Here is a 24553-nt window from a genome sequence, read left to right on the forward strand (position 1 = left end):
GTTACATCTATTTTAGCTTACTGGCAATTTGAAACATGTAATATAGATTTAAAAAATTCATGAATCATAAAGAAAGTAAAATATTATTTCAGAAAAAATAGAACCTCATATAAAATTTTGAATTCATATTAGAAAAAAGAGAGTCTCATGCATTCACGATGCCTTTTTCCTTCACCCGAATGGTTTTCTATTTTCATTCTCATGGATGTTTGAATTTGTTTCAGAGATGAAAAAATCATAGGACAAGATATTCCGTCGGACTATAATTAGATTAGAGAAATTTCTTCTAGAAAAATTAAATTGTACACGCAAGTCCACGTTATCTACAAAATTAGGTACCTATGTCACAAAATATTTCCGTGCAAGATCGATCTAACACATAACACAACGCAGTCGCAAATATCTTATATTCCCACCTTCGCGTTTCTCAAAACCATCGTCTCTTCGAGCCTTGACAGGGAACCAACAGAGCAAGGACATGTTTTGGCTGTTGATAAAACTATAAAACAGTAAAAAAAAAAATCTAACTAAATTGGAGAAATTTTATTTCTATATCATTTCAATTGCTGTATAATCTAAACAACCAGCAAATTTAAATTTGTAATTTTAAATTCTTGAAATTATTCTTACGAACAATCGGAATATATACCGTAGAATAAAACAGATCGAACCATGAATATATCCAAATATACGACCATCTGATCATGTCGGCAAAATTCTCCCCTCACTAATCTTGTATTTTTCTCAATCCTCAATGTATTTTTCTCGAAATCAACTCTGATTAGCTGGGCTGGAAAATCCAAAACATCCAAAATTTAAAGATCGAAGCAAGAGAAGAAGATCCCAAACCTGGCCTTGTCCCCGTCCTTGCCGGCTCCAAACTTCAAACTCCGCGTGAGTGCTCTGCGGCGGAGGAGGTGGAAGATGTCCACGGAGAGGAGGCCAACGGAGAGGGGGAAGAGGGGAAGGAGATGCGGCGGAGGAACGCGATTTGGGGTCGCTTGGCGGAGGGAATGGCTGAGATCGGTGAAAAGGGTTGAGGAGGGAGCTGGGAGTCGGTCGGCGTGAGCGAGCTACGAATTTAGGGCTGCGGAGGGAGAAGCTCGATTGGGTTTTGTTGTGGGAGGGGTAAACTCCGACGACGCTTATAAGCGTCGTCGTATTTTTCGTTAAGCCGACGCTTATAAGCGTCGGTAGATGGTTTTTTGCCGACGCTTCTATAAGCGTCGTCGTATTTTCCGTTAAGCCGGCGCTTATAAGCGTCGGTAGATGTTTTTTTGCCGACGCTTCCTAGAAGCGTCGGCGGTTACTGTGGGGAGAAAAATTTTAGCCGACGCTTTTATCTAGCGTCGGCAATATAGAGTCGGCAAAAACTATTTTTGTTGTAGTGATGCCCTATGTTCGAAAAATTGAGCATGATATTTGGGACACTACAGTTTGTGGGCACTTGTTGCATCCTTCAACTAACAGTCCTTCAGACATTGAAAATTGGAAGAAGTAGGAGAGCACGAATTAGAGGTTCAGTTTGTTGATCATGATCCTCCAGTCAGAGGTCGCCGAAGTCAGTCTGCCACCCCATCAAGATCCAACCGAGAAAAAGATCCAGCTTTGGTTAATGCACTGAAGACCTTTAATCGGCAAAGGGGATTAAGAAACATGCTTATGGAGAAAAAAATTGACAAGCTCATCTACTGGATTTGGTTCTTCAGCTACATCTAACTCATCTCATACAAATCTTGTAAAAGAAAGTATGCAAGCTTTGAATGCTCTCCCAGGAGTAGACGGAACGACTTATGCAAAGGTAGTGGAGATCGAAGTTTTGTGTGGACCATGTTATGATGGAAAAGTTCATGGATTAAAGGAGATTGGCTTAAAAGCCTTTAGTGATGATATGAGACGTGACAATTTGTTAGGATTTGGCTATGTTTTCATCATGAGATCCTGGACTTCATGTCTTTGGACTTGTCTTATGTGTTTTTGGATGTCATATGTTTGGAGCTTCGTAGTCACATTTTTGTACACTTGCTTTACTTAATGTGTTTGTGGAACATCCATGTGTTGACTTTTTGAAATTTGAAACTATTTTATGAACCTGTCATAACATATATGGATATGCATTTTGGTTGACTTTATGAACATGTGATGCTTATATTTATGTCTTTCTGGATGTCATGTCTCCCTTAGTCATGTGTGTTGAGTTTTGGTTGACCGATCTAGTTCACTGCTGTATATTGACAAGTTGGAGAGATGGCATCTAATAGCTATGACCCAGACTCATCCAATGAGTTTGATTGTGATATGGATGAGATGCTATTATTTACAGTCATTGCTGAATATCATGATAAGTATTTATATAAGCGATTTTGTACAACCTCTTGTTTGACCGGGCACGTTATATAGTCGAGGTGCTCCAGGGTCATCCAGATAAATGTTATGATTAATTCAAAATGGAGCCACATATATTTATAGATTTTTGCAACTTATTGAAGGAGACACATCTTTTGAAAATTTAAAAATTTTGTTTGTAGAGGAGCATGTTGCAATATTTCTGATGACGATATCTGATAACGAGTGAAATCGAGTTATGGAAGAAAGTTTTCAACACACAGGCGAAACCATATCTCGATACTTCAATAAAGTTCTTAAGCAAATATGTCATCTTGCCAAGGAATTAATTGTTCACCCTTCTTTTGATACAACTCCTTCTGAGTTTCGATTCAATTCTAAGTATTATCCTTTTTTTAAGGTAATTTATTTTAATCAATAATTTCATATATTTTGGTATACATTATGAATTATATTTCTTGCTATATTATGAATGATGTTTCTTGTTTTTATCTTATGCAGAACTATATTGGCGCTATAGATGGAACACTTATTGCTGCTTATGTCCCAGTGAATGAGCAAATTCTGCATTGTGGGAAGAGGATAGATCTAACACAAAATATTATGGCTGCTTGTGCATTCAACATGTGCTTTACACATATACTAATTTGGTTGGGAAGGAACTGCAAATGAGTCATGATGTTCCTAGAGTGCCTAACAAACCCAGAATGCAAATTTCCTTTACCCCTTGAAGGTAATTTGATATCATGATATCTTACTTTCCTCTAATTATATAATGTTGTAACAAAGTGATATATATGTTCTTGATATAGGGAAATACTATCTCGTCGGTTCGGGGTACCCCAATATGGCAGATTTTTATCACCAAATCATGGAGAGAGATATTATCTAACTATAGAGTAGGATGGAATCCTACCAAAATGGAGGAACTATTTAACTACATGCCCTCATCCTTGCATGGTATTATCGGGCATTGCTTTGGATTAATACAATCTCCATTCCCAATTTTTAAACATATGCCTCTTTATAAACTGCACACAATGGTATCTCGTAGCTGCATGTTGTGATATACATAATTTTATCAAAAAACATTCTACAAAGGATTGTTTGTTCGAGGAATATGAGTGGGAGAATGTTATAGTCCATGATGATGTACATCCTTAAGAAGACAGCACATTCACGAGAGAGTCCTAGTAAATGCCTCATAAAGTCAAACACGTTAGATGAATCAATTTCGAGATGACATAGTAAATAGTATATGACAAAGAGAAGAGAGCAAATTAGATGTTATTTGATGTTTCATTTGGACTGATATTGTTACACACACACACTAATACAACATTGTAATATTTTTAAAATAGTTTTAGTATTCATGAAGTTTTGAATTTAAACTTGTTAAGCATTATGTCTATTACTCATTGTAAGTCTTATAGTAGATATTGCATCCTTGCTTTGATTTTTTACTTTGGCTTTCGCTAGACAATTTTTTTTTCTTGTTGTTAGAGAAAAAAATAATGACTACTAAATATATTTATGTTGTCAAAAATCTGAAAAAAGAGAGGTAAAAATAGATTTTCTGTTTCTATTTTTTTTAGAAAAAAATGGCAGCGATGCAAACAAGCTTTACCAAACAATTTTGTTCCTGTTGTCAGGCAAAATAATAGCAACCATCAAATATATTTTTATTGTCAGAAATTTGAAAAAAAAAAGTGGAAACAAATTTCTTATTTCTAATTTTAGGCTTCCTTAGGGTCTTGATTGGGTATAGGCCTCCAGGCTTTTGAGACAACCCACTCCCGATTGTCGGCATGTTGCCAGCATCTATTACTAAATTACCATAAAAAGCCAATATAGTAAAATAACAATTAAATAATTATTATTTTTTAGATATCCATTATATATAATAATGAAAGGGCCTCCAAAACCACCGCAGAAGTTGCAATGTGAAACAGTTGGTAGATTTCATTGTGCTGTATACATTACATCAGGATTGTCCATTGGCTTTCTCCTTTTCTTTCTCCAAAGCTCAATCAAATTTTTGTTCAATCGTATATCGTAACCTCCCATCAAATACCTTCTCTTCTAATTTAGTGGCATGCATATCCCATCCCTGCATTCTATTATAGATGTAATTAAATACCTTCTCTCTCTTTTTTTTTTTTTTTTTTGCTAAGAGAAGGGGTAGGGGGGAGGAAGGGACAAGCCCACCCCCGCGTAGCAGCCCCCACTGGGCCCCCGCCCCGCCAGGAGAATGTTCGATGCGGGCAGAAATGGCCGTGTGTTGGGCACCCCGACCGGTTTTACTCATACCCTCCCCACCCGTAGGCCCGGCTCAGCTACTCCTCTGAGCTCTGGCTCGAGTCCCACGTATGAGTACGTCACACCCGGCTGTTGGGAACCCGCCTATGCCGCAGAAAATTTCAAAAAATTCAGATGGCAGCGGAATCGACATAAGCGGGATCGACGTTCATCGCATGAACGTTGTTTCATGAACTGTTCGTAGATAGGTAAGGATTAAAAACTTTTAATAACTTTAAGAAGATCAGATCTTCACCTTGCGCGGGTAGATGATCACCGCAAACTGATGATCGTGGTTTTTGGATGAAGGTTCGCTTGAAGCCGTTCAAGTGCCCGGCCTCTACGGGTATCCACACGAAGCAGGATCCGATCCAAGCTCTCTATCTCACCGGGGTGCTAGCTCCCTTGCAGAGATAACTTTTGATGGCTGATCTCCTCTCTTTCTTTCAACTCTTGAATGTACTTGAGAGGAGGAAGAAGAAGGATGAAGAAGAGGAAGAAGAAGAATCCCCACGCAGCCTTCTTTTCTTCCTTGCGTTGGATGAAGGAAGGGAAGGGGAGGAGGCCGCCAACTCTTGGACCTTTGCTCTTCCTTTGCTTGCGGCTGAAACTCAAGGTGGAAGAGAGGGAGGCCACGGCTTGAAGAGGAGGAGGGGTTCATCTAGGGCGCCGGCCCTAGTTCCTCTTTTATAAGCATGAAGGGCTCCTACAAGTTAGGAGCCCTTGACTTCTTTCCAAGAGGGGGCGCCGGCCCCCTCTCTTCATGCCGCACCTAATCAAGATGAGAGGGGCTTATGCCCCTCTTACTTGGTTAACCCAATCCTCTTCCAAGGAGGATTAGGTGCCCTTCTCATGGTTTAGTCCTAATCTAATTAGGATTAACCAAATCATGAATCAATCGGGTTCAATTTATGCTAGTCCTAATCCAATTAGAACTTGAATGAACCATGACTCAATTGAACTCTTCAATCCTAATCCAATTAGGAGTCATATTGATTTATTAGATTAATAATTAATTAGGACTTAAGAAACCCTAATCCAAATTAGGACATATTTAATTTTAGTCCTAATCCAATTAGGACTCTATTTGAATCCGAAGTCCTAATCTGATTAGGACTCTAGGAATCCTACTCCAAGTAGGAATCCGATTTTAATTCAAAACTCCTAATCTTATTAGGATTGTAGGAATCCTATTCCAAGTAGGAATCTCAGTCCTACTCCAACTAGGATTCCCAGTCCTAATCCAATTAGGACTCTAGAAATCCTACTCGAAGTAGGACTCTTGTTTTAAGTCCAATTAATTCCCTTTGTTCCTTCTTCAACTGAATATCAATCGAATTGATTACTTGTGATTCCTAATCACGATTCAACCATCGGATCGGTCAATACTTCTAGTGTGTGTGACCCCATAGGTTCTACTCTGACTGGTAGTGAGATATATTATGATCTCTATCATGATATCATTGAAAACTCCTTTCAATGGATTGGAACGATTCCAACTCTACTCATTAGGGTTTATCGATCATCGAGATAATCCCTGTGAGTCCCACCATCCACCAGTGACACCTAGCAGCATGTAGTGGCTACCCAGTAGAATAGAATGATGAACCTCTAGGTGCAGTTATCATGTGATACAGTCCTACTATCGTGGATCCCTACAGGACGGAGGTCATGGATAACTCGTCAAACCCCATCGTCTGTCATATGTGAAGATTTATTCGACTTAAGTTCGAGAGTGGAAAACCCTTTTTCCACTGTGCATACTGCCCCGGCCGAGGTCTTACGAACTCAGTCTTATAAATCACATAGAATCTCTCCTTATCTATCAAGGTCGATAGATTCCTTATAGGTGAATACCCTACTCCTACAGTGAACTTACTGCAGCCAATCTACACTGCATGGACCCATATGGCTAGAGACCATGTATGTGTGCAGTCAAACTACAATAACCTCACTGTGAATAGCCGAAGCACCGCAGGTCAAAGGACCAGTCACACTACTGCAACATCAAGCAAGTCACTGACGAGTGGATAGACATCCAAGTGACTTCTTGTATTGGTCACGCTCAGTACCCTTGTTCTTAACAAGCACCTGCACTATTACTTCAGTGTCACTACACTGTGGACTCGAGTCTCGTCCATCCATAAGGAAAGTAATCTGTGCACTGATCTCATCGGATCGATCACCGTTCTCGTGATGATCCATCGATCAGGAGCGTTCAGAAATTAATCACTAATGATACATGGCTCAAATTCTCAACTCTTGAGAATATGCATCATCATCTTATTAATTCCTTGGACGATTCATAGACACAATAATAATATGAATGAAAAAGATGCCTTTCATTTATTCAATAATAATAAAGTCAAGTACAAATTATGTCCCAGAATTAATAATGTGTCAGCCAAAATTGGCTTCTAGGGCATACATCTAACACCGGCACCACCCCGGCTACTAGCGGTTCAAGAGCGGTCCTACACCACAAGTCCAAGCAGTGGCCAAAGTAATGAGCTTCGGTCCACAATTTAATCGTCGCCGCAGCGATTCGAACTTGGGACCTTATGGTTAGAATTGCTGCCCAGTACCACTAGGCTACCACCTTGGTGGCTTCTCTCTCTTCTTTTTGGTAAGTCGACTTCTAGACAGCCCAGAACAGATATGGTACAAAACACGATTTAATATCAATGGCACACGATCGGAATTTAATATTATTATATTAGATTTGACATGGGGCGGATGGAGAGAAAATATTATTTGGACATTGATAACAGATTGGATAGACAACAATTTCCTGCTTTGCTTTTGAGAAACACTGGCGTTCTTACGAGGGGTGCGACGCAGTAGTCGAGGTGGGCGGCGAGGGCAGCGCAGTTAGAGTCAGTCAGGGAGGGGTCAAAAATGGAGAGAGAGGAATTGAAGGTGACAGAATGGAGGCGAGCGACGAGGGCTTGTGGGGGGAGGGAAGGCGGATGGGAGAGAAATTTTGGAAGGGAAGAAGAGGAGAATGAGAGCAGAGGTGGACTTCTTCATGAGAAGCATCGGCATTTTGGGTAGACAAACGGCACTTCTGAGGCGTGCAAAATTAAATATGTTGTATAGGTGGTGAACGAAAAGCTCTGTCAATATAGAGCCTCTGTCTTAATATATATGTATATATCTCTCTCTCTATATATATAAACATAATTTGATTAGATATCTTAATATACTTTATTTTATATGTAGTTAATAAATTTATAATTTACTAAAGTATTTACTATTCATTTATATTTTTTGGTAAGGCTGAGTGCCAGCCTTATGGATGGGGCCATCTTTATTTATTTATTTATTTATTGATACTATGGATGAACCCGTCTCTTTAGGATTTTGTGTGACAAACTAATAATCAAATTTCAATTTGTACTACTTGCTGAATTGCTGCATCCTGAATTGCGCTCCTGCAATTATATAACGTAATAGTTTTAACATTTTCTCAATTGCTCACTTCTCAACGATACATCAGCAACTGATGTACTAATTAATAGTGTGGAAGTAGACATCGTTAGGTTGCTAAATCAGTTTTTCAAACGGTTTAGATAATGAGTTCATCCCTACTGGGTGGAACCTAGATTTTTACTCTTAATTTAATTGAGGTTAATACAAATGTCCTATATTTTAGAAATCCACATTTTTTTTATTTGATATCTATTGCTGCCGAATCTAGGTTGAGGTCAGAGAGCAGTTCGTATGATCCTGAGGTCGGCTAGAGATGAGTTGAGCAGGCTGGCTGAGGTACAGAGGATAGAACTCCTTCGGAAATGGCCTGCAGAAAAGTTTGCTTGTTGGAGATTTTTCGGTAGGGATCCTTCGATGCCTAAGTCAGAATGACGAGGCAACAATGTAGAAGGAAGAAAATTTCAGCAGAGTGTGGTCTATGTGAGTAATATAGCGTGCGCACCTGAAGTTCCCCATGCTGCTCTTTTATATAGGAGAGCCAATTTTGTCATTACTTGGTCTGACGTGGCGTGCAATGATGGCCAGATAATAGCCAGTAGTACGGATAAGGCGTAGGTGCTTATCCGCATGGGCGGCGAGCAATGCTGGTGGGTCGTAGGCCGTAATGCTGCCACGACTTCGGGCTACCAGAGCTGCGATTGTTGGGATTGTCAGTTCTTATTCACACATACTGATTGTTCCCTTCGGTTAATGGCTCCTTGGCTGATTGGCTCTTTGGTCGGGGCAGAGGCAGCTCACTTCACTTGGTAGCTGCTCGGCTGGGGCGAGGTTGTTCTCCTCGACTTATGTCTGGGGTAAAAAGAGTAGGTCTGGCCCGAGGGCATGATATCCAATTTTTTTCTCAACACTTGCCCCTCACTTTCGAGGCCGAGCTGCATCTCAATTCTGGCAACAGAAGATAACTTGTCACTTTGATCGAGAATGAGACTTTTGTCGCGGGCAATAAATATGTTGATTTATCTTCTCGAAGCATTGTTGTATCCGAGTTATCTCGAGGCATCATCATTGTGGGGTTCTCTTCGAGGCGTCATGTAGCAATCCTGGCGAATCGCCGCACTGTCCCCCAAGCCGCACTGTAGCAAACTTTTGAGGGCTCTTGGGTTGTCATGAGCCCCTCTTGCGCCGAGATACGACACTCCTCGGCTCTCTTCGCTCCTCGTGTCCCTTCTTTCCTTCATAGGGGATTCTTCCGCCAGCAGACTTGTGATGGGAGGCCATGGCTTTCTCCGTGTTGCATACTTGTCGGTTTGCACGAGCATTTTGGTGAAGTCAACTGGGAAGCGCTTTTTCAGGGAGAAGAGGAAGCTCGACGGTTGTTGGGCACTCTTTATCACTGACATCATGACCGACTGATCTAGGTCACAGATCTCTAGGGTCGCCGCATTGAAGCGGCTACATAGTCTCCGAGAGACTCTTTCTTTTTTTGCTTGATGTTGAGTAGTGCATCGGAGCTGCGACGTCGTCTTCAACTATAGATGAAGTGGGTCATGAAGAGGCGGACGAGCTGCTCAAAGGAGTGAACGGAATCGGGCTGAAGCCTTACAAAGCACGGCGTTGGTAGCTCTATGTAGCATAATGTGAGCCTTGAAGCTCTTAAGGTGGTCTAGGGGATTCGAGGTGCCGTCATACGACTACTTGGGGTATCTTGAACCGAGGTGGAATTGGTTCCTCTATGATCCGCTAGGTAAAGGGAGCTTTCGAGAAGCCGAAGTCATTGTTCACCTTCGGAGCCCGTATTGAATCTGTCGGCCCATTTTCTTGATTCTTTGATCGAGGTCGGCATCCCGATGGGACAGAGGCTCCATGCGGTGAGGAGGCAATAGGGTTGGAGCGGAGTCCTTACCGGAAAGGGGGCTTGGAGAACACCATTTTTTCTCCTGACTAGGACTGCTCCACTAGGTGCATCGACTCTGGGGGGACTGCTTCGAATCCTGGCCTCAGGAGCGGCGGCTGATCAGGCGCATTCTGCGCGCTGGCGACCAAGGCTGGTGGCTAGGCTAGCCAGATTCCAGTCGAGCCGGCTCTAGTCGTGCTACTATTCGTTGCGAGTCTTGGACCGCCGCGGTCAGCGCTTGCACCTGTTGAGTGCGCAGGTTGAACTGCCCATTGTCTACAGGCGCGACAGATTGTTCCGACAGAGCAGGTTTTAAGCTCTGTAACGATCCTTGGAAGGTTGGAGTACAACATTATGAAACACGTGATGTGTCGCGAGTGCCTCGTGACTTCATGCTAGTTGTCATTCCTTTCGATGGATGTTGATGTTGTTGGGGGATGGAGCCCTTCCTCTAGCATCGATCTGTTGACCACCGAATCTGTGCTCAGGTTGGAGAGTAGCTCGGATGACTTGAGGTTGGTTAGAGTTGAGCTAAGCAGGCTGGCCGAGGTGCGAGGGATGGATCTCTTCCAGATATGGCTTGCAAAAAAGTCCACTTGCCGGAGAGTTTCTAGCGGGGGATCCTACGATACCTAAGTCAGAATGATAAGGCAATAACGTAGAAGGAAGAGGATTTTAGCATAGTGTGGTCTCTGTGAGTAATAGGGCGTGCGTATCTAAAGTCTCCAAGCCTGTCCCTTTATATAGGAGAGCCAAGTTTGTCGTTACCTGGTCTGACGTAGCGTGCAATGATTGCTAGGTAACGACTGGTAGTATGAACGAGGTGTGGATTTTAGTTCGCGTGGGTATTGGGCAGTGCTGGTGGGGCGCAGATCGTGGCACTGCTATGACTACATACTACTAGAGTTGTCAATTATTGGAACTGTCAGTCTTTGTTGATGCGTGCCGATTGTTCTCTTTGGCTGATGACTTCTTGGCTGATCAGCCTCTTGGCTCGGATCGAGGCGTCTCATTTTGGTTGGTCGGCTGCTGAGTTGGGATCGAGATTATTCTTCTTTGGGCTGAGATTAAAGTATCTAATATGGCCGAGGCACCTAATTTTAGTTGGTCGGCTACTGGATTGGGATCGAGGTTATTATTCTTTGGGCTAAGTTCGAAGTATCCAATGTTTCCTCGAACAATATCTATGTTTATTCCAGAGGAGGTGAGTGTGGTTTGTTTGAATATTTGGTATGCTTATCCCTTGTTTGAATGTTTGAAAAGCTCGGCACATTTCCCACGACAGGGAAAAAAACCCTCAGTGGCAATCCCGTAACACCACCAACCTGTTAGGGGCATTATTGTCCTTTCCATTTTATGGTCGGCAACCGTTCAAGTTACCGTACAAAGTTTATGGCATTTGAGGCGGGCCCACTCCCCTCCCTCCCATTTCCATCCGTTCCCGCTATGGACGGAAACAGTCCTCCTTTTTAATATAATATTAGATATACTAGATTAAATATCATTAGATGTCATGTCCTCTACTAAATCTTAAGGCCTTCAAGGTCAGTTTCCAGGCCTTCGGCCGAGTCACAACTAATATTATTAGATATTCCACTGCAGCGAACGCCCACGACTTTCCGTTCCGTTCATCTCAAACTATACGACGCTGCACCAGTTGGACAAACTATCACGCCAGTTCCACTGAGACACGAGGACCACAAATCCAACAGTAAGATCAACTGAGACACTTGTAATGAAAACACCTATGAAACCAAATGAAAATTCGACACCTAGCCAACCTCATGACACGCACACGCTTCCTCGAACAGCCATATGCTGCTATCCCTGCTTCATGCTCCTAAGAACACAGCTAATCCTCCCCGAACGGCCCCCACGTGGAACGACTTTCTCTTGCCCCTAACGCTTCCTGTGAGACATAATAAGCCAACCGCACTCCGCTTCGCTCGTATTTTCGGATCCCATCCTCGACCGATGGCCTCCGCTGCCGCCGGAACCCTAGCCCCCGCCGGCGAGGCCCAGACCCTAATATCTGGCCTCCCCGACGACCTCGCGGCGGTGATACTTGCCTCCCTCCCGTACTCCCACCAAGCCCGCCTTCGCGCCACCTCTCGGTCGTGGAACGCCTTCCTCGCCCCCAGCTTCCTCCTCCCCCTCCGCCGCCGCCTCCGCCTTCCGCCGCGCCAGCTCCTCTGCCTCTTCCCGGCGGACCCCTCCCTCGCCCCGCCGTACCTCTTCGACCCCGCCGCTGCCGCCTGGGCGCCGCTCCCCCCACTCCCTTGCAGCCCCCACCTCTACGGCCTCTCAAATTTCGTCCCCGTCTCCCTTGGCCCCCACCTCTACGTTCTCGGCGGCTCCCACTTCGACGCCCGATCCTACCCCCTCGGCCACCCCACCGCCTCAGCCGCCGCCCACCGGCTGGACCTTAGCGCCCCGCCCTCGCTCCTCGCCTGGCACCGCCTCCCCGACATGCTCTCCCCGCGAGGCAGCTTCGCCTGCGCCCCCGTCCCCGGCGGCGGCGGCGGCGGCGGCGGTTGCATCATCGTCGCCGGCGGCGGGTCCCGCCACTCCATGTTCCCCTCCGAGGGCAGCCGGATGAGCTCCGTCGAGTGGTACGACGTTGACTCCGGCGAGTGGAAGATGGGGGAAGGGCTGCCGAGGTACCGGGCCGGTTGCGTGGGGTTCTTGGTCCCGCGGGGGGAGGAAAGGGAGTTCTGGGTGATGGGAGGATACGGGGATTATCGGACAGTGTCGGGGGTGGTCCCAGCCGACGTTTATTACAGGGATGCCGTGGTGCTTGGGATGAGGAGCGGGAAGTGGAGGGAGGTGGGGGAGATGTGGGAGGAAGGGGAGAGAAGGAAGCTTGGGTCGGTTGTGGTTGTTGATGGAGAGGATTGGCAGGCGCCAGGGATTTTCATGCTCGATAGAAATGATATTTTGAGGTGATTCCTTTTTCCGCTTCTTTTTTGCTTGTCTAATTGCCTTGTTGCTTTGAATGTGCTACCTTTTGGTGATTGTGATTCTTTGTGTTACTTGTTTGGCTTAATTCTTGGAAGTCTTTTAGAAAAGATGCTAGTTGTATTTTAGAGACTCCATATGAAGTCCATACTAATTTAAGCTAGTTACGCATATTGGATAGGGCTTTGTGATGCCAAAGACAGATTATGCGTGCTATTGAAGAATTACTGATCTGTTAGATTTTTTATGACGGTATGAACTTATCTTAGATTTTGTGGAAGTCATTGCATAGTTTACTGTTCATAGTGAGCTGATTCCAATGCATCTAAATGGTATTGTTGCTAGAGAATATGAAAAAAAATTGTTATCCATCAATAAAATGAATAAAAGATAAAGAGAAGATTGTCCTCGTCTCTGCTGTGTGAATTTTGGCCCCCTCAGTCCTAGTCCAGTTGGGAAAATTTCAATAGGTCTACCTGATATGGTTTATTTTCTACCATTCAATGAACAACCCCCTCCTATATTATGCCCATGAGTTGAAGAGGTTGAACTATTAAAATACCAAATAAATGCTGTTAATAAGTCATGAGAAATTTCAAGGCCTGTTTGGATGCTTGATAAGCTATAGACTAGATGCCTCTTCACAAAGAGTGGTAGTTGAAGAGGAGAGGAGATATGTGAAAGGACAGTTTTTAAGAGATCAAGCGAGGCTACTGGTGCAACTAATCTTTGAAAATCAAGGTGAGGAATTTCCTTAAAAATGTGATTTACAAGTGACCTCACTCAAATTTCAAACATAAAAATTATTATCATAATTGAAGAATATGAGTGGACCCCAACTAGTTGGTGAAAATAATTTCAAATGTAAAATAATTGTCATAATTGAAGAATATGAGTGGACCCAGCCAGTTGGTGTACGAGTGTCCTCACTCAAACTTTGATGAGGAACCTTTGTCTGGGTGCTATTTGTGTCTTCCTGTGAATTACAAATGAGGATGTAAGTGGACCCTAAGCTAGGTGGTCCATGAGTGGCATCACTTGAATTTCAATGAGGAAACTTTTGGCTTGGTGGTATGCTTGAATCCTTAATCAAGTGTATGAGTGGACCTAGAGGTTATGAACGGCTCCATTTGCATCAGCAGCTAGGATGATGAGGGGTCTCATCTGATTGTTGGTGAGGATACGGGTAGCCTCGCTTTCATTCGCGATGATGATATAAGTGGCCTTGATGGTACGAGTGAAACCTTATAAAATAATACGAAACTATATGAAATATCAAAATTTGATGTAAAATGTGATTTGATCACTTTCTTCTGAATGAAGGATTTTAATTTCTGGAATTTTCATTAACAAAGTGGTTTAGTGAACCTTCCCCTGAACTTTCAAAGTATATATGATTGGCAATCTAATGCAAATTATCTGAACTCTTCTTGACAGTCATGTGTTTCAACTCTTTTGCTGCAGTTTTTTTTCTTATGCAGGCTTATAATTTTACGTTATTTTAGTGAGGTCACACTTGGACTTTTAGTGATAATTCGGAATGTCTTATGGATTAAAGGTCATGTGTTTTTCAGTGCAAAACCTAAATCCTGGACCCTTTAGAAGTTTACTTGGTAGGCTTTGTAGCTCACCTTATCTATGAAATGATTTTTCTGAGGGATAGGTGAGCGACTCTAATGGACTTTTCAAAGAAGTGGTATGAGTTACTTGAAATTTCGTTTTTGGATCAAATGATTAGTGAAGCGATACTGAGAACATAGTTTTCATGTTATATTGTTATCATCAATGATAAAGTATTGTGTATTAGAGAATATGTTCAAGTCGTAAAGTGATGTTGTGTCAAATGTTTTGGGTTATAATATATTTAGTCATATATAGTTGGATCATACTGATTCCTTTGAGGATTTTTTAACTTCCAATGATGTTCTGATCTTAAATTTAAATTATATTTTGATTGCTTATATTGGTCACACTCGGGATTTGGGCGAGTTTGAATTTCTGGTTGTGAGAAACACTTCTCTTGTGACAAAGTGTTTATACATACATTAGCTGTTCAGCCATCCAAATGGGTCCTTATTCAATAAGCATTCATGATGTTGTTTGTTTAATTTATAGTAGATTGGCCTTGTTGCTGTTACTAGGATGTGATAGTTGGGAGAACATTGATAGAATTTTGAAGGTTTCCAAGTATTGGTAGAATGCACCTACAAGCTACATAGTTGTGATGGTGGGAAAAGGTTTTTCAATGTAGAGTGCTGAATTGTGATCGAAAATTACCTGGGTGTAGTTATTTGTAGTGAGCTTTTTTGACATTGTCTATTAGTATAAAGCTTTTTGCCTATAGGATTTAGGAGTTTGTAGTATTTGCATCATGAAATAATTGTGGATAAGAAGCATTCATTGGTAAATTGTCTGTAATATAATCAATTTATCATTAAAATTCTAGACTATCAATCAAGTAAAGCATTATATAAAAAATTACCGATTTTGAATTCTTTTTTTCAAGTACAACCGTCTTGAATCTGTTTGATGCACACATAAAAGATGTAGAAAATACATGATATTTTGTTTGTAGCCAATTTGGATTGTTTAAATCATGATCAGAGGTGTGGCTATAGTAGAATTTCAATGGGAAGCATTCAGGGGATATGCTCTCAAAAGCATTATTTTTTTTATAATTGAAAATATTCACTCTTGTATTAATATTTCATCTAGCTTTGGAATTTTTAGTGGTGTGTGGAGCAATCTGACTGTCTATTCCCTTAGTGAATGACCATAAACCTGGCATCTCCTTTTTTTTGCCTTTGTATTGGGTGTGGTGGGGTGCCTTGTTGGCTGATCCTTCCATGAGAACCCCTCTATCTACTTGAGCAAGGTTGATGGAGATTACAATTGATCCATTCTAGACTAATGCCATGGTTACTAGCAAGGAATGCCGTACTTGTCAGTACCTATGCGTACGGATCGTATTGTACCATACTGGTACTTAATCAGAACATAGTAGAGGAGGTGTACCGACATCAGCACTGAGTGTCAGTATGTCCAACTGGCTCCCGTACTAGACGTACCAACAGAGTAATAGATTGGTACTGGTATGGGGTCCGGTACTGAGACGACATACTTTGGTTATCAGTCCTCTTGATGAAGCTTAACAGTCATCTATCTTGATTTTACAGTCAAGGATGCTAAATCTACCAGCCCTCTATCTCAATTTTACTTGGGAGTGTGCCAAGTTTACAACTCTACTGTCCCAAAGATATCAATTCTAAAAACCATTTTACAAGTATGTATCTTGAAGATTCTATTTTAGGATATGAAGTTTATTAGTTATTTGTCTCAAAGCTACTAATCTTGCGTATTAAGCATATGTCCTAATTAAAGCTGATCATGGACTGGGCCTCAGGCCTAAACTCTATTCATTTTTAATTGGGCTTCGGGCCGGGCCTATGTAAAATTTGATATTTTGTGTGCCTAAGCCCGGCCCATGATCAGCTTTAGTCCTAATTTTATGAGTCTAGAGGTCCAGGTTCATTGGTCCTCATCCCAATTTTACTAGTCAAAGGTGCAAAGTTTGTCCGTTCGCTATCTCAAATGTACAAATCTTAAGAAACATCATTAATTATCATGTGCTATAAAGTTACTAGTTTTATGTATGAAACTTACTAGTCATTTGCTCCAAAACCAGAACGGTAAAACTAGCAACTCTTGATATCCTAAGGAAATAAAGAAAGAGGAATGAGTGGAATAGATGGTGGAGGGAGAAGGGGGTGGGCGGGAGACTAAAGAGGAATGGATGGACAAGAGGGAGGAGTTGATAGTAGATGGGAAGGAGGAAGGGTGAGAGATGGAGAGAGATGGGATCAAGAGAGATTAGATCGCTAGAGAGAGATGACAATCTTAAAGGGAGAAATGGGATCGGGAGAGATGGGATGGAGGAAAAGAGTGTGGGTTCTCTCAGCCAAGGTTTTAAATCCAGTGGAATGGGGATATTCCAGTTTGTCCATGGAACGGGATGCCCTGCTGTCTCACTCCATCCTGGCAGCGATGCTGATTTTGCATCTCGGTGGATATCCTCTATCTCTGCCTCCTTCTTCTTTCTTTCTTTTTCTTCTACCTTCCTTTTCTTTCCTTTTTCTGTCTTTTTCTTATCCGTTCTTTTATTTCTTTTTCCTTTTTTGTTCTTTCTGCTTCCTTTCTTTCTTCTTTTCTTCCTTTCCTTTTCTTCTCCCTTCCTTTCTCTCTTCCCTTTTTCTTCTTTTCTTTCACTTTTTTCTTTTCTTCATCTTTCCTTCCTTTCTTTCTTCTTCTTCTTCTCTCCCCAAATGGGGTTTTGGAGTTCTAACCCGGTCCTGGTCCCGTTTTCTCATAAGAATGGGACGGGATGGCCGGGACATTCCCCATCCTACTGGAATTTAAAACCTTTCTTTATTTTTCTATGTGCATGCTTTTGCACCTACTCTCAATTAAGCAACTAAGATCATGCCACACCATATAAAGTCCTCATATTTGTTGTTTATAAGCCATTAGAGATTAGTTTTGCAAGGAGGGTGAGCCTTCGTACAAGAGTAAAGTTGCTCCATTGTGACTTGGAGGTCACGGGTTCTAAATACAAAAATAACCTCATCGCGTATGAGGTAAGGTTGTGTACATTTGATCCCCCAGACTTTGCAATGATGGGAGCCTTGTGCATTGAGCTGCTCTTTTAGAGATTACTTTGCGATCTATAGTTATTTCAGGTTTATTTGTGTTGCTATCACATCATCAGGCTTATTTTCTGACACATCACATTGGATGCCTCCCTCCCTTTTCTTCAGCAGGGTTTTTGTTCTTATGATGAGATCTGCTTTTGAGTTTGCTTGTCTTATCCCTGACACAAAGCTGAGAACCTTTTGTGAGACCACCCTGGTGTAAATTAGGATCTATTTTCTCCCTTCTCCCCCCTTCCTACCTTTCCCTCTATTTTCTAATTTTTCATTCTTTTATCTTCTTTTATCAACCTAACCTTGAAAATCACTCCCATATCAAAACACCAACTTTTCGTTTGAGTGGAACCAACTACCTTATATCCACCTTTACTCTCTTGATCATCTATCACTTGTAACCCCCTAAGCCAAGCATTTATTAGTCCCAAACTCTTTATAAACAGTCTAGCTGCCCTCTAAGATCTATTCAACTTCTCTCCAGCCCTAGGCTCTCAAATCTACTGTTAAATCTGAACCCCTTGTAGATCTAGTTCCACTAGTATACTACTTGAGATGATCCCTGATCAGGAAATAGAATTGCTCAATCTCGGACTTGGGAAAGGATTCGGTTGATCTCTGAGAAGGTTTTAAGGATAGGACTTTTCCTAGTTGCGGTGTTCTTCTTAAATTTTGGATTTGTCTTGAAATTTGGCAATACATTTACTAATTTCAAAATGAGTTAATATTGATCTATCAATTCATTTCCATTCTTGCATTTCCTTTTATTAGATTTGGTGTAGGACAGTCTTGATTAATGAAAGTTCAAGGATGCTTAATGGCTTGTTTTGGGCGAACAGAGATAGGGAATTTATGTGAGAAGCTAGGGTTTATGTTGGAATATGGATCGGAAAGGATTTGGGTGCAAAATAGGGTAAAAAAGATGAAGTTTTGAGGGTTTTATGTGAGCTGGAGAGAAAAGGAAATAAAAATTTTGTTTGTTTTGTGAATCTGAAGGGTAATTGATAGATTGGTGGCTATGCGTTTGTTGCTATTGGTAGCTGGGGTTTAGTGGGGATGGAATCAGATCTGAATTTGAGGTTTTAGGGTGTTGTCATTTTAAGAAAAAGAAGAAGAAGAGAGAGATTTTCTAGGAATTACACCTAGAATTCTGTAGGCATCACATCTAGGGTTAGAATTGCATCACAAAACTCCAAAAGAAAGCATAATTACTTAGAAAAAATCTCTGAAATTTTTTTGATTGTCTACATAATGAGGGATTACAACCCTATTTATAGAGTTCTAATATTCCTAATCCTACTCCTACAAGGGCTTGGAGTCCAAATAACAAATCTGTAAATTTTGTTTAATAAGACCTCACTAAAGATCATAAATAAAGTCTCAAAACATAAATAGACCTAAAATATGGCCCACGAGCCCTATGAGCCTATGTCCGGAAAACTTGGAAAATTACAAAAATACTCTTGATTCTAAAAATTTAAGAAAACATTCATAAAACTGAACCAACATTACACTATTGCTGAAAAACATAAAATTAAGATTCCATCATGAATAGTTGATCCTAAGAAAGGTCTCAAGAGGGTCCCATATCATCCAACACATTCCAAATCAAGGCTTGAGCATTAGAACCAGCCTTAGAACACTTTTTATAAGTCTTCAATGGCTGAAGCCAGTGTCCTCCATCATCTCTCCGACTTGAGACTTGACTCCAGCAAGTTAAAAGCATGTAATCTATTATAAAGATCATGATCAAGCTTTTGTAGCTCTTGATCTATGATCCATGTCCACTCTGAAAGCGGATGCCCTCTCCATTTGACAAGATACTTTTGGTTGCTACCACCTCTTGTAGAAATCACTTGATGGTCAATAATGTCTTCAATCTCTCCTTCAAACGTGGGGCTAGTGGAATTCTAGCAATGAGGGTGTTATGTTGTGCATCATCATCACTGGCATTGATACAAAGTGAGATTTTCAACATTAAAGACGTTATTGTCCCCATATCTTTGGGCAGGTTAAGAACATAAGCATTTGAGCTGATTTTCTTGAGAATCTTATAGAGACCAGGACTTTTTGAGTAAAGTTTCTTGTATTCATTCTTAGCATAATGTTTAGGTCTGATTCGCACCATAACCATGTTTCCTTTGAATTCAGCAAACCATCTCCTCAAATCAGTGTGTACTTTATATCCTTCATTGTTCAAAGTAATCTTTCTTCGAATTTCATCATGTAGCTCGAGAATATGCTTGGAAAAAGTTTCAGCTTTATTCAGCTTCTCGCTAAAATAAGCAATTGGATGGCTTTCTTGACTAAGTATACCTTCTAGACCAACATGCAATTCATCACAAGACACCTGAAACACCTTATAAAAATCCAGAAGGTGCAAAACATATGCTTCAGTCATCCTTCTCTTAACTTGTTCAAATACTTTTGTTGCTATCTTGGTCCAAACAAACTATCCTTTCTTCATGCAATTAGTGATTGGAGCCATTATAGTGCTGAAATTTTTAATGAAACACCTATAAAATGAAGCTAACCCATGAAAACTGCGACTTCATACAAAGTAGGAGGAGTAGGCCACTCTGGAATAGCTTTGACTTTTTCCAGATCAACCTCCACTCCTTTAGAAGAAACAACAAAGCCCAAAAAGACAACACTTGAAGTCATGAATGAACGCTTCTTCAATTTTATGTAAAACTTCTCTAGGCAAAGAACTCTCATAACTTGTAGATGAGAGATGTGTTCCTCTTTGGTGTTAGTATATGAGTCATGAGGCACATGAATGTGCTAGGGGCATTAGAAAGGCCAAAAGGCATGACCAACTATTTATAGAGGCTATCCTTGGTCTTAAAGGCTGTTTTGTATTCATCTCGAGGCCTTTTACGGATTTAACGATGGTCACTTTTTAAATCTATCTGTGAAAAGATAGGAGAACCACCCATACCATCCAACATATCATTAGGACGAGGCATAGGAAGCCAATACTTGACAGTAATTATCTTAATAGCTCGTCTATCAACACACATGCGCCTAGAACCATCCTTCTTTGGTGTAAGTAAAGTAGGAACAATACATGGACTCAAACTTTTGTGAATACATCCTTAGCAGCTCTTCGACTTGCCTTTTGAGTTCATTATGCTTACTTGGATTCATGCAATAGTCAGGAAAGTTAGGGACTCCGGTCTAACTCGGACAGCAACATAGTTACTTCTGGAGGCATATTTGAGTCATAACCAGCAGCTATTTCTTTCACTTCTCGAGCTACTAAAGGACAATTAACACTTGATTTCTTGCTCTCAGCTTAAAAGCGCTTCCTGGTTAGGATAGTGAGGTGCATTTTCTTATTTTCAGTAACAGCATTAGCCTTTAAGTCACCAGCTTTTTTCTTTTCAGCAATCTTGGAACTTGGCTTCTTAAATTTCTCCATCTCAGTTATAGTTATAGGCTTCAAAACAATTATTTTTCTCACCAAAAGAGAAAGTATGAGTGCTTTCTTTTCTAGAATGTTGCACATCTAGATCATAAAGCCATGGTCGACCAAGAAGAATGTAAGTAATTTTCATAGGAATCATATCATACCATATAGAATCATTGTAAGCACCAGTAGTAAAGGAGATGGTTTATCTTTGAGTTACCGGAATGGTAGCATTGTCAGTCCAAGCAACCTTGTATGGTTAGGGGTGTGGGTCAGTCAGAAGCTTGAGGCGCTCAGTTGATGCTGAAACAACATTCATCCAATCGAGCATTATTGTTACTTCCGGATGTTTCTTCAAGAGCACTAGCTATCAGGTTGCAACTAGGTTGAGAAAAACTGGCTTTCGACGTCATCCAATCGAGCATTTAGCCCATCTAGTTTCTCCATGATTCTGAACAGCATCTCATCTCGTTGAATATCAGTCGGTCTTCCTCTAAAAGACCTTCCTGTACATATCAACATGTTGCAAACCTCATCGCTGATACCAAACTGGTGTAGGATAGTCTTGATTAGGGAAAATTAAGGGATGCTTAATGGGTTATTTTAGGCTAAAAAGTGTAGGAAATTTGTGTAAAGTTGGGGTTTATGTTGGTATATAAATGGGAAGCGATTTCGGTGCAAAATTGGGTCAAAAAGATGGAAGTTTTGAGAGCCTTGTGTGAGCTGGAAAAAAATGAGGAGTAAAAATGTTGTTTTTGTGAATCTGAAGGCTAATTGATGAATAGGTAGGTGGCTATGGGTTTGTTGCTTTTGGTTGCTAGAGTTTAGTGGGGATGGAATTGGATCTGAATTTGAGGTTTTAGAATGTTGTAATTAAAAGAAAAAAAAGAAAGGAGGGATTTTCTAGGAATCACACCTAGAACCTATAGGCATCATACCTAGGGTTAGAATTGCATCGTACAACTCTAAAAGAAAGCATAGTTGCTTAGGAAAAATGTTTGAAGTTGTTGATTGCTTTCATAATGAGAGATTATGGCTCTATTTATAGAGTTCTAATACTCATACTACTAGGAGTTGGACTCCATATAACAAATCTGTAACTTTGGCTAATAAGACACCGCTAAAGACCGTAAATGAAGCTCTCAAACAAAAGTAGACTTAAAATACGACCCATAAGCCCTATGACGGCCCATGTCCAAAAAATGTGGCAAATTACAAGAATACTCCTAACTCTAAAAACTTAAGAAAACATTCATAAAACTGAACGACATTATCGTACTGTTGAAAAACATAAATTAAGATTCTATAATGACTAGTTGACCCTAAGCAAGGTCCCAAGAAGGTCCATATCATCCAACACATTCCACATCAAGGCTTGAGCATTAGAACTAGCCTTCGGATGCCTTTTATAGGTCTTCAGTGGCTGCTGCCAATTTCCTCCATCAAAATTGCGTCAATATCCACATTTTGTTTTGTGTATCATATGCATACCAATAGGTGCAATAATTTCTTTTAGCTGTGTTGAAGCCTTGTCTATTATTGCATACAGTTTTTCAGTCTGTCCTGTGTCATAATTGAAATCAGGGTTTAGCTTTTCACTGTTCTAACATTTACAACCTTGCTGAGCACTAACGTTAGGCATGTTTAATGCATGCAAGGAGAACATTCATAGTCATATGCATTGTGGTTTGAGAATCATAATTCAAATGTGAAATAAATAGTGGATGATATCAGACGTGAAATACTAAAAGAGCACAATTTTCATCCCCTTATTTGTGACAAATGCAGATATGATTTTGCTTTGAACCGATGGTTGAAAGAGTCAAGTCTGCGAAGGAAGGTTCCAGCAGATGAGCGTTGTGGCTTTATTGCTATGAATGGAGAGTTGTATGTGCTGACCAATGCAATACAGATCACTGATGGATCGGATCCCCGAAGACTGCCCAAGAAAAGGCTTACTCTAGAAATTCAAGTGTACAACCCTGATAAGAGGAAATGGAGGTTCCTAACTTCAAATACACCATTCCATCAACCTATACATTTTAAAACTGCAGTTGCATGTACCATTGGATTATAATTTTGTGGGTGATCATTCCTGCATGTGCAGTTTAATGTGTAATCAGTCAACTTGCATTACTCGGGCTTCTGTGAATATAAATACTTTGATGTAAACTGTCATTTTAAGTAGTGGTCTGCTGGTAAATGCCATTAACCTATATGTCAATCGCAATTATTTATGTATACCAACATTGGATACATTAAATCTCTGTACATATTATGGGTTCGATATATCTTTTTGTATCATTTGATTATGTTTTTTATTCTTGGTTTATTTTAGTAGTTAGCTTGCTTGATAAAGTCTCAGAAGTAAAGCGCCTCTAATTGGAGCCGCAATCACATTTGCTGAGTTTAAAAATAGTTGCATACTAGTTCTTCTCAGAAAAGAATTTAATTGTCAGGCTATGGAAGAGCAATTGAAGTCTTGATACCATGCAAATGCAATTTTCTGTCCAAAGCGCTTACGTCAACCCTCTGCTTAGTCCATGCGGCCTGTCACAAATTCTTCCTCTAGCAACTAGATGTTTTAGATTCGACTTTTGGATGCTACATGTATGAATGGGTTGATTGGGAGACCTATCACATTATCTCGTACCACAAGCATAAGCAAAAACGCCTCATCCGGGGTATTTGTCGATCCTACAAATTTTTTTATAAAGAAAAGTAGATGGAGGATATTGAGTACAATGCCCAATTTTTTTTATCATATTCGGTTGCTATTCATAACTTCATTGGAAATAATTGCAAGTAAAAATTTTGAGTTCCAATCTTATGATGATGACGATGATGTACTCCCTCTTGATTGTTTAAAGATTGATAAATCATAGGAAGAACTGAGTACGGAACAAAATCAAATAAAGAGTAACCATAAGATGGATGCTATTTGTAGGGATCCAAATGGGCCGGGTCATGAGTGATCTCGACTCAATTCGGTTTCTTGTTAGATTCCTAATTTTGGATCTAGACCCAACCCAATAAAAAATTGGATCAGGTTGGGTCCACCGCTACAATTTTTGATCTAACAGATCATTCGGGTTGGGTTGGGTCTATGTATAAGCCGGACTCAACCCAAAAAATTTAGGCCCGGTTCAGGTGCGGGTCGGGTCAACCCATCCATGGTTTCAGAATTTGTTTGCATCTCCGCAGGCTGCGGCCCACAAGCCCAAATAATTTTACAGATTCAGGTCGGGTCGGAGTAGGTCGTATGATTGAAAATCTAAAATTTCTCAAATTTCAAATGAATCCGGTTGGGTCGGATCGGGTCTGAATTCAGTAAACCCAGACCCGACCCAGAAAATGGAATGGGTCCAATTTTAGAACCCAACTCCGCCCCATGGGTCCTCCAAAATAGATCGAGTTGGGCCTAAGTGGGTTGGGTCGGATAGGGTTACTGGTCAACCCGACCCATTTGCAGCCTTAGTTATATGTGATCATATTGCGACCCTTCTTATAACT

The 24553-nt window shown here is 41.0% G+C and overlaps 1 protein-coding gene across 1 annotated transcript; it reads left to right on the forward strand.

The window, feature by feature from the left end:
• The first annotated feature begins 11920 nt into the window (after nucleotides 1–11920).
• Nucleotides 11921–23352, forward strand: LOC103706073 (Galactose oxidase/kelch repeat superfamily protein). The gene is made up of 2 exons (XM_008790052.5): nucleotides 11921–12912; nucleotides 22829–23352. Exons 1-2 carry the CDS (start codon nucleotides 11945–11947, stop codon nucleotides 23115–23117), a joined length of 1257 nt encoding a protein of 418 aa, XP_008788274.4. The 5' UTR covers nucleotides 11921–11944; the 3' UTR covers nucleotides 23118–23352.
• Nucleotides 23353–24553: the final 1201 nt, after the last annotated feature.

This window comes from Phoenix dactylifera, chromosome 5, assembly GCF_051530095.1.
Source record: "Phoenix dactylifera cultivar Ajwa chromosome 5, Ajwa_hap1_PhDact_Kaust_v1.1, whole genome shotgun sequence".
Classification (NCBI taxonomy): Eukaryota; Viridiplantae; Streptophyta; class Magnoliopsida; order Arecales; family Arecaceae; genus Phoenix; species Phoenix dactylifera.

What these genes read in the sequence shown, in the direction of transcription:
- LOC103706073 (XM_008790052.5), top strand. Translation starts at nt 11,945, where the DNA reads ATGGCCTCCGCTGCCGCCGGAACCCTAGCCCCCGCCGGCGAGGCCCAG. An exon ending in GATAGAAATGATATTTTGAG is followed by an intron (nt 12,913 to 22,828) that starts GTGATTCCTTTT and finishes TGACAAATGCAG; the next exon opens with ATATGATTTTGCTTTGAACC.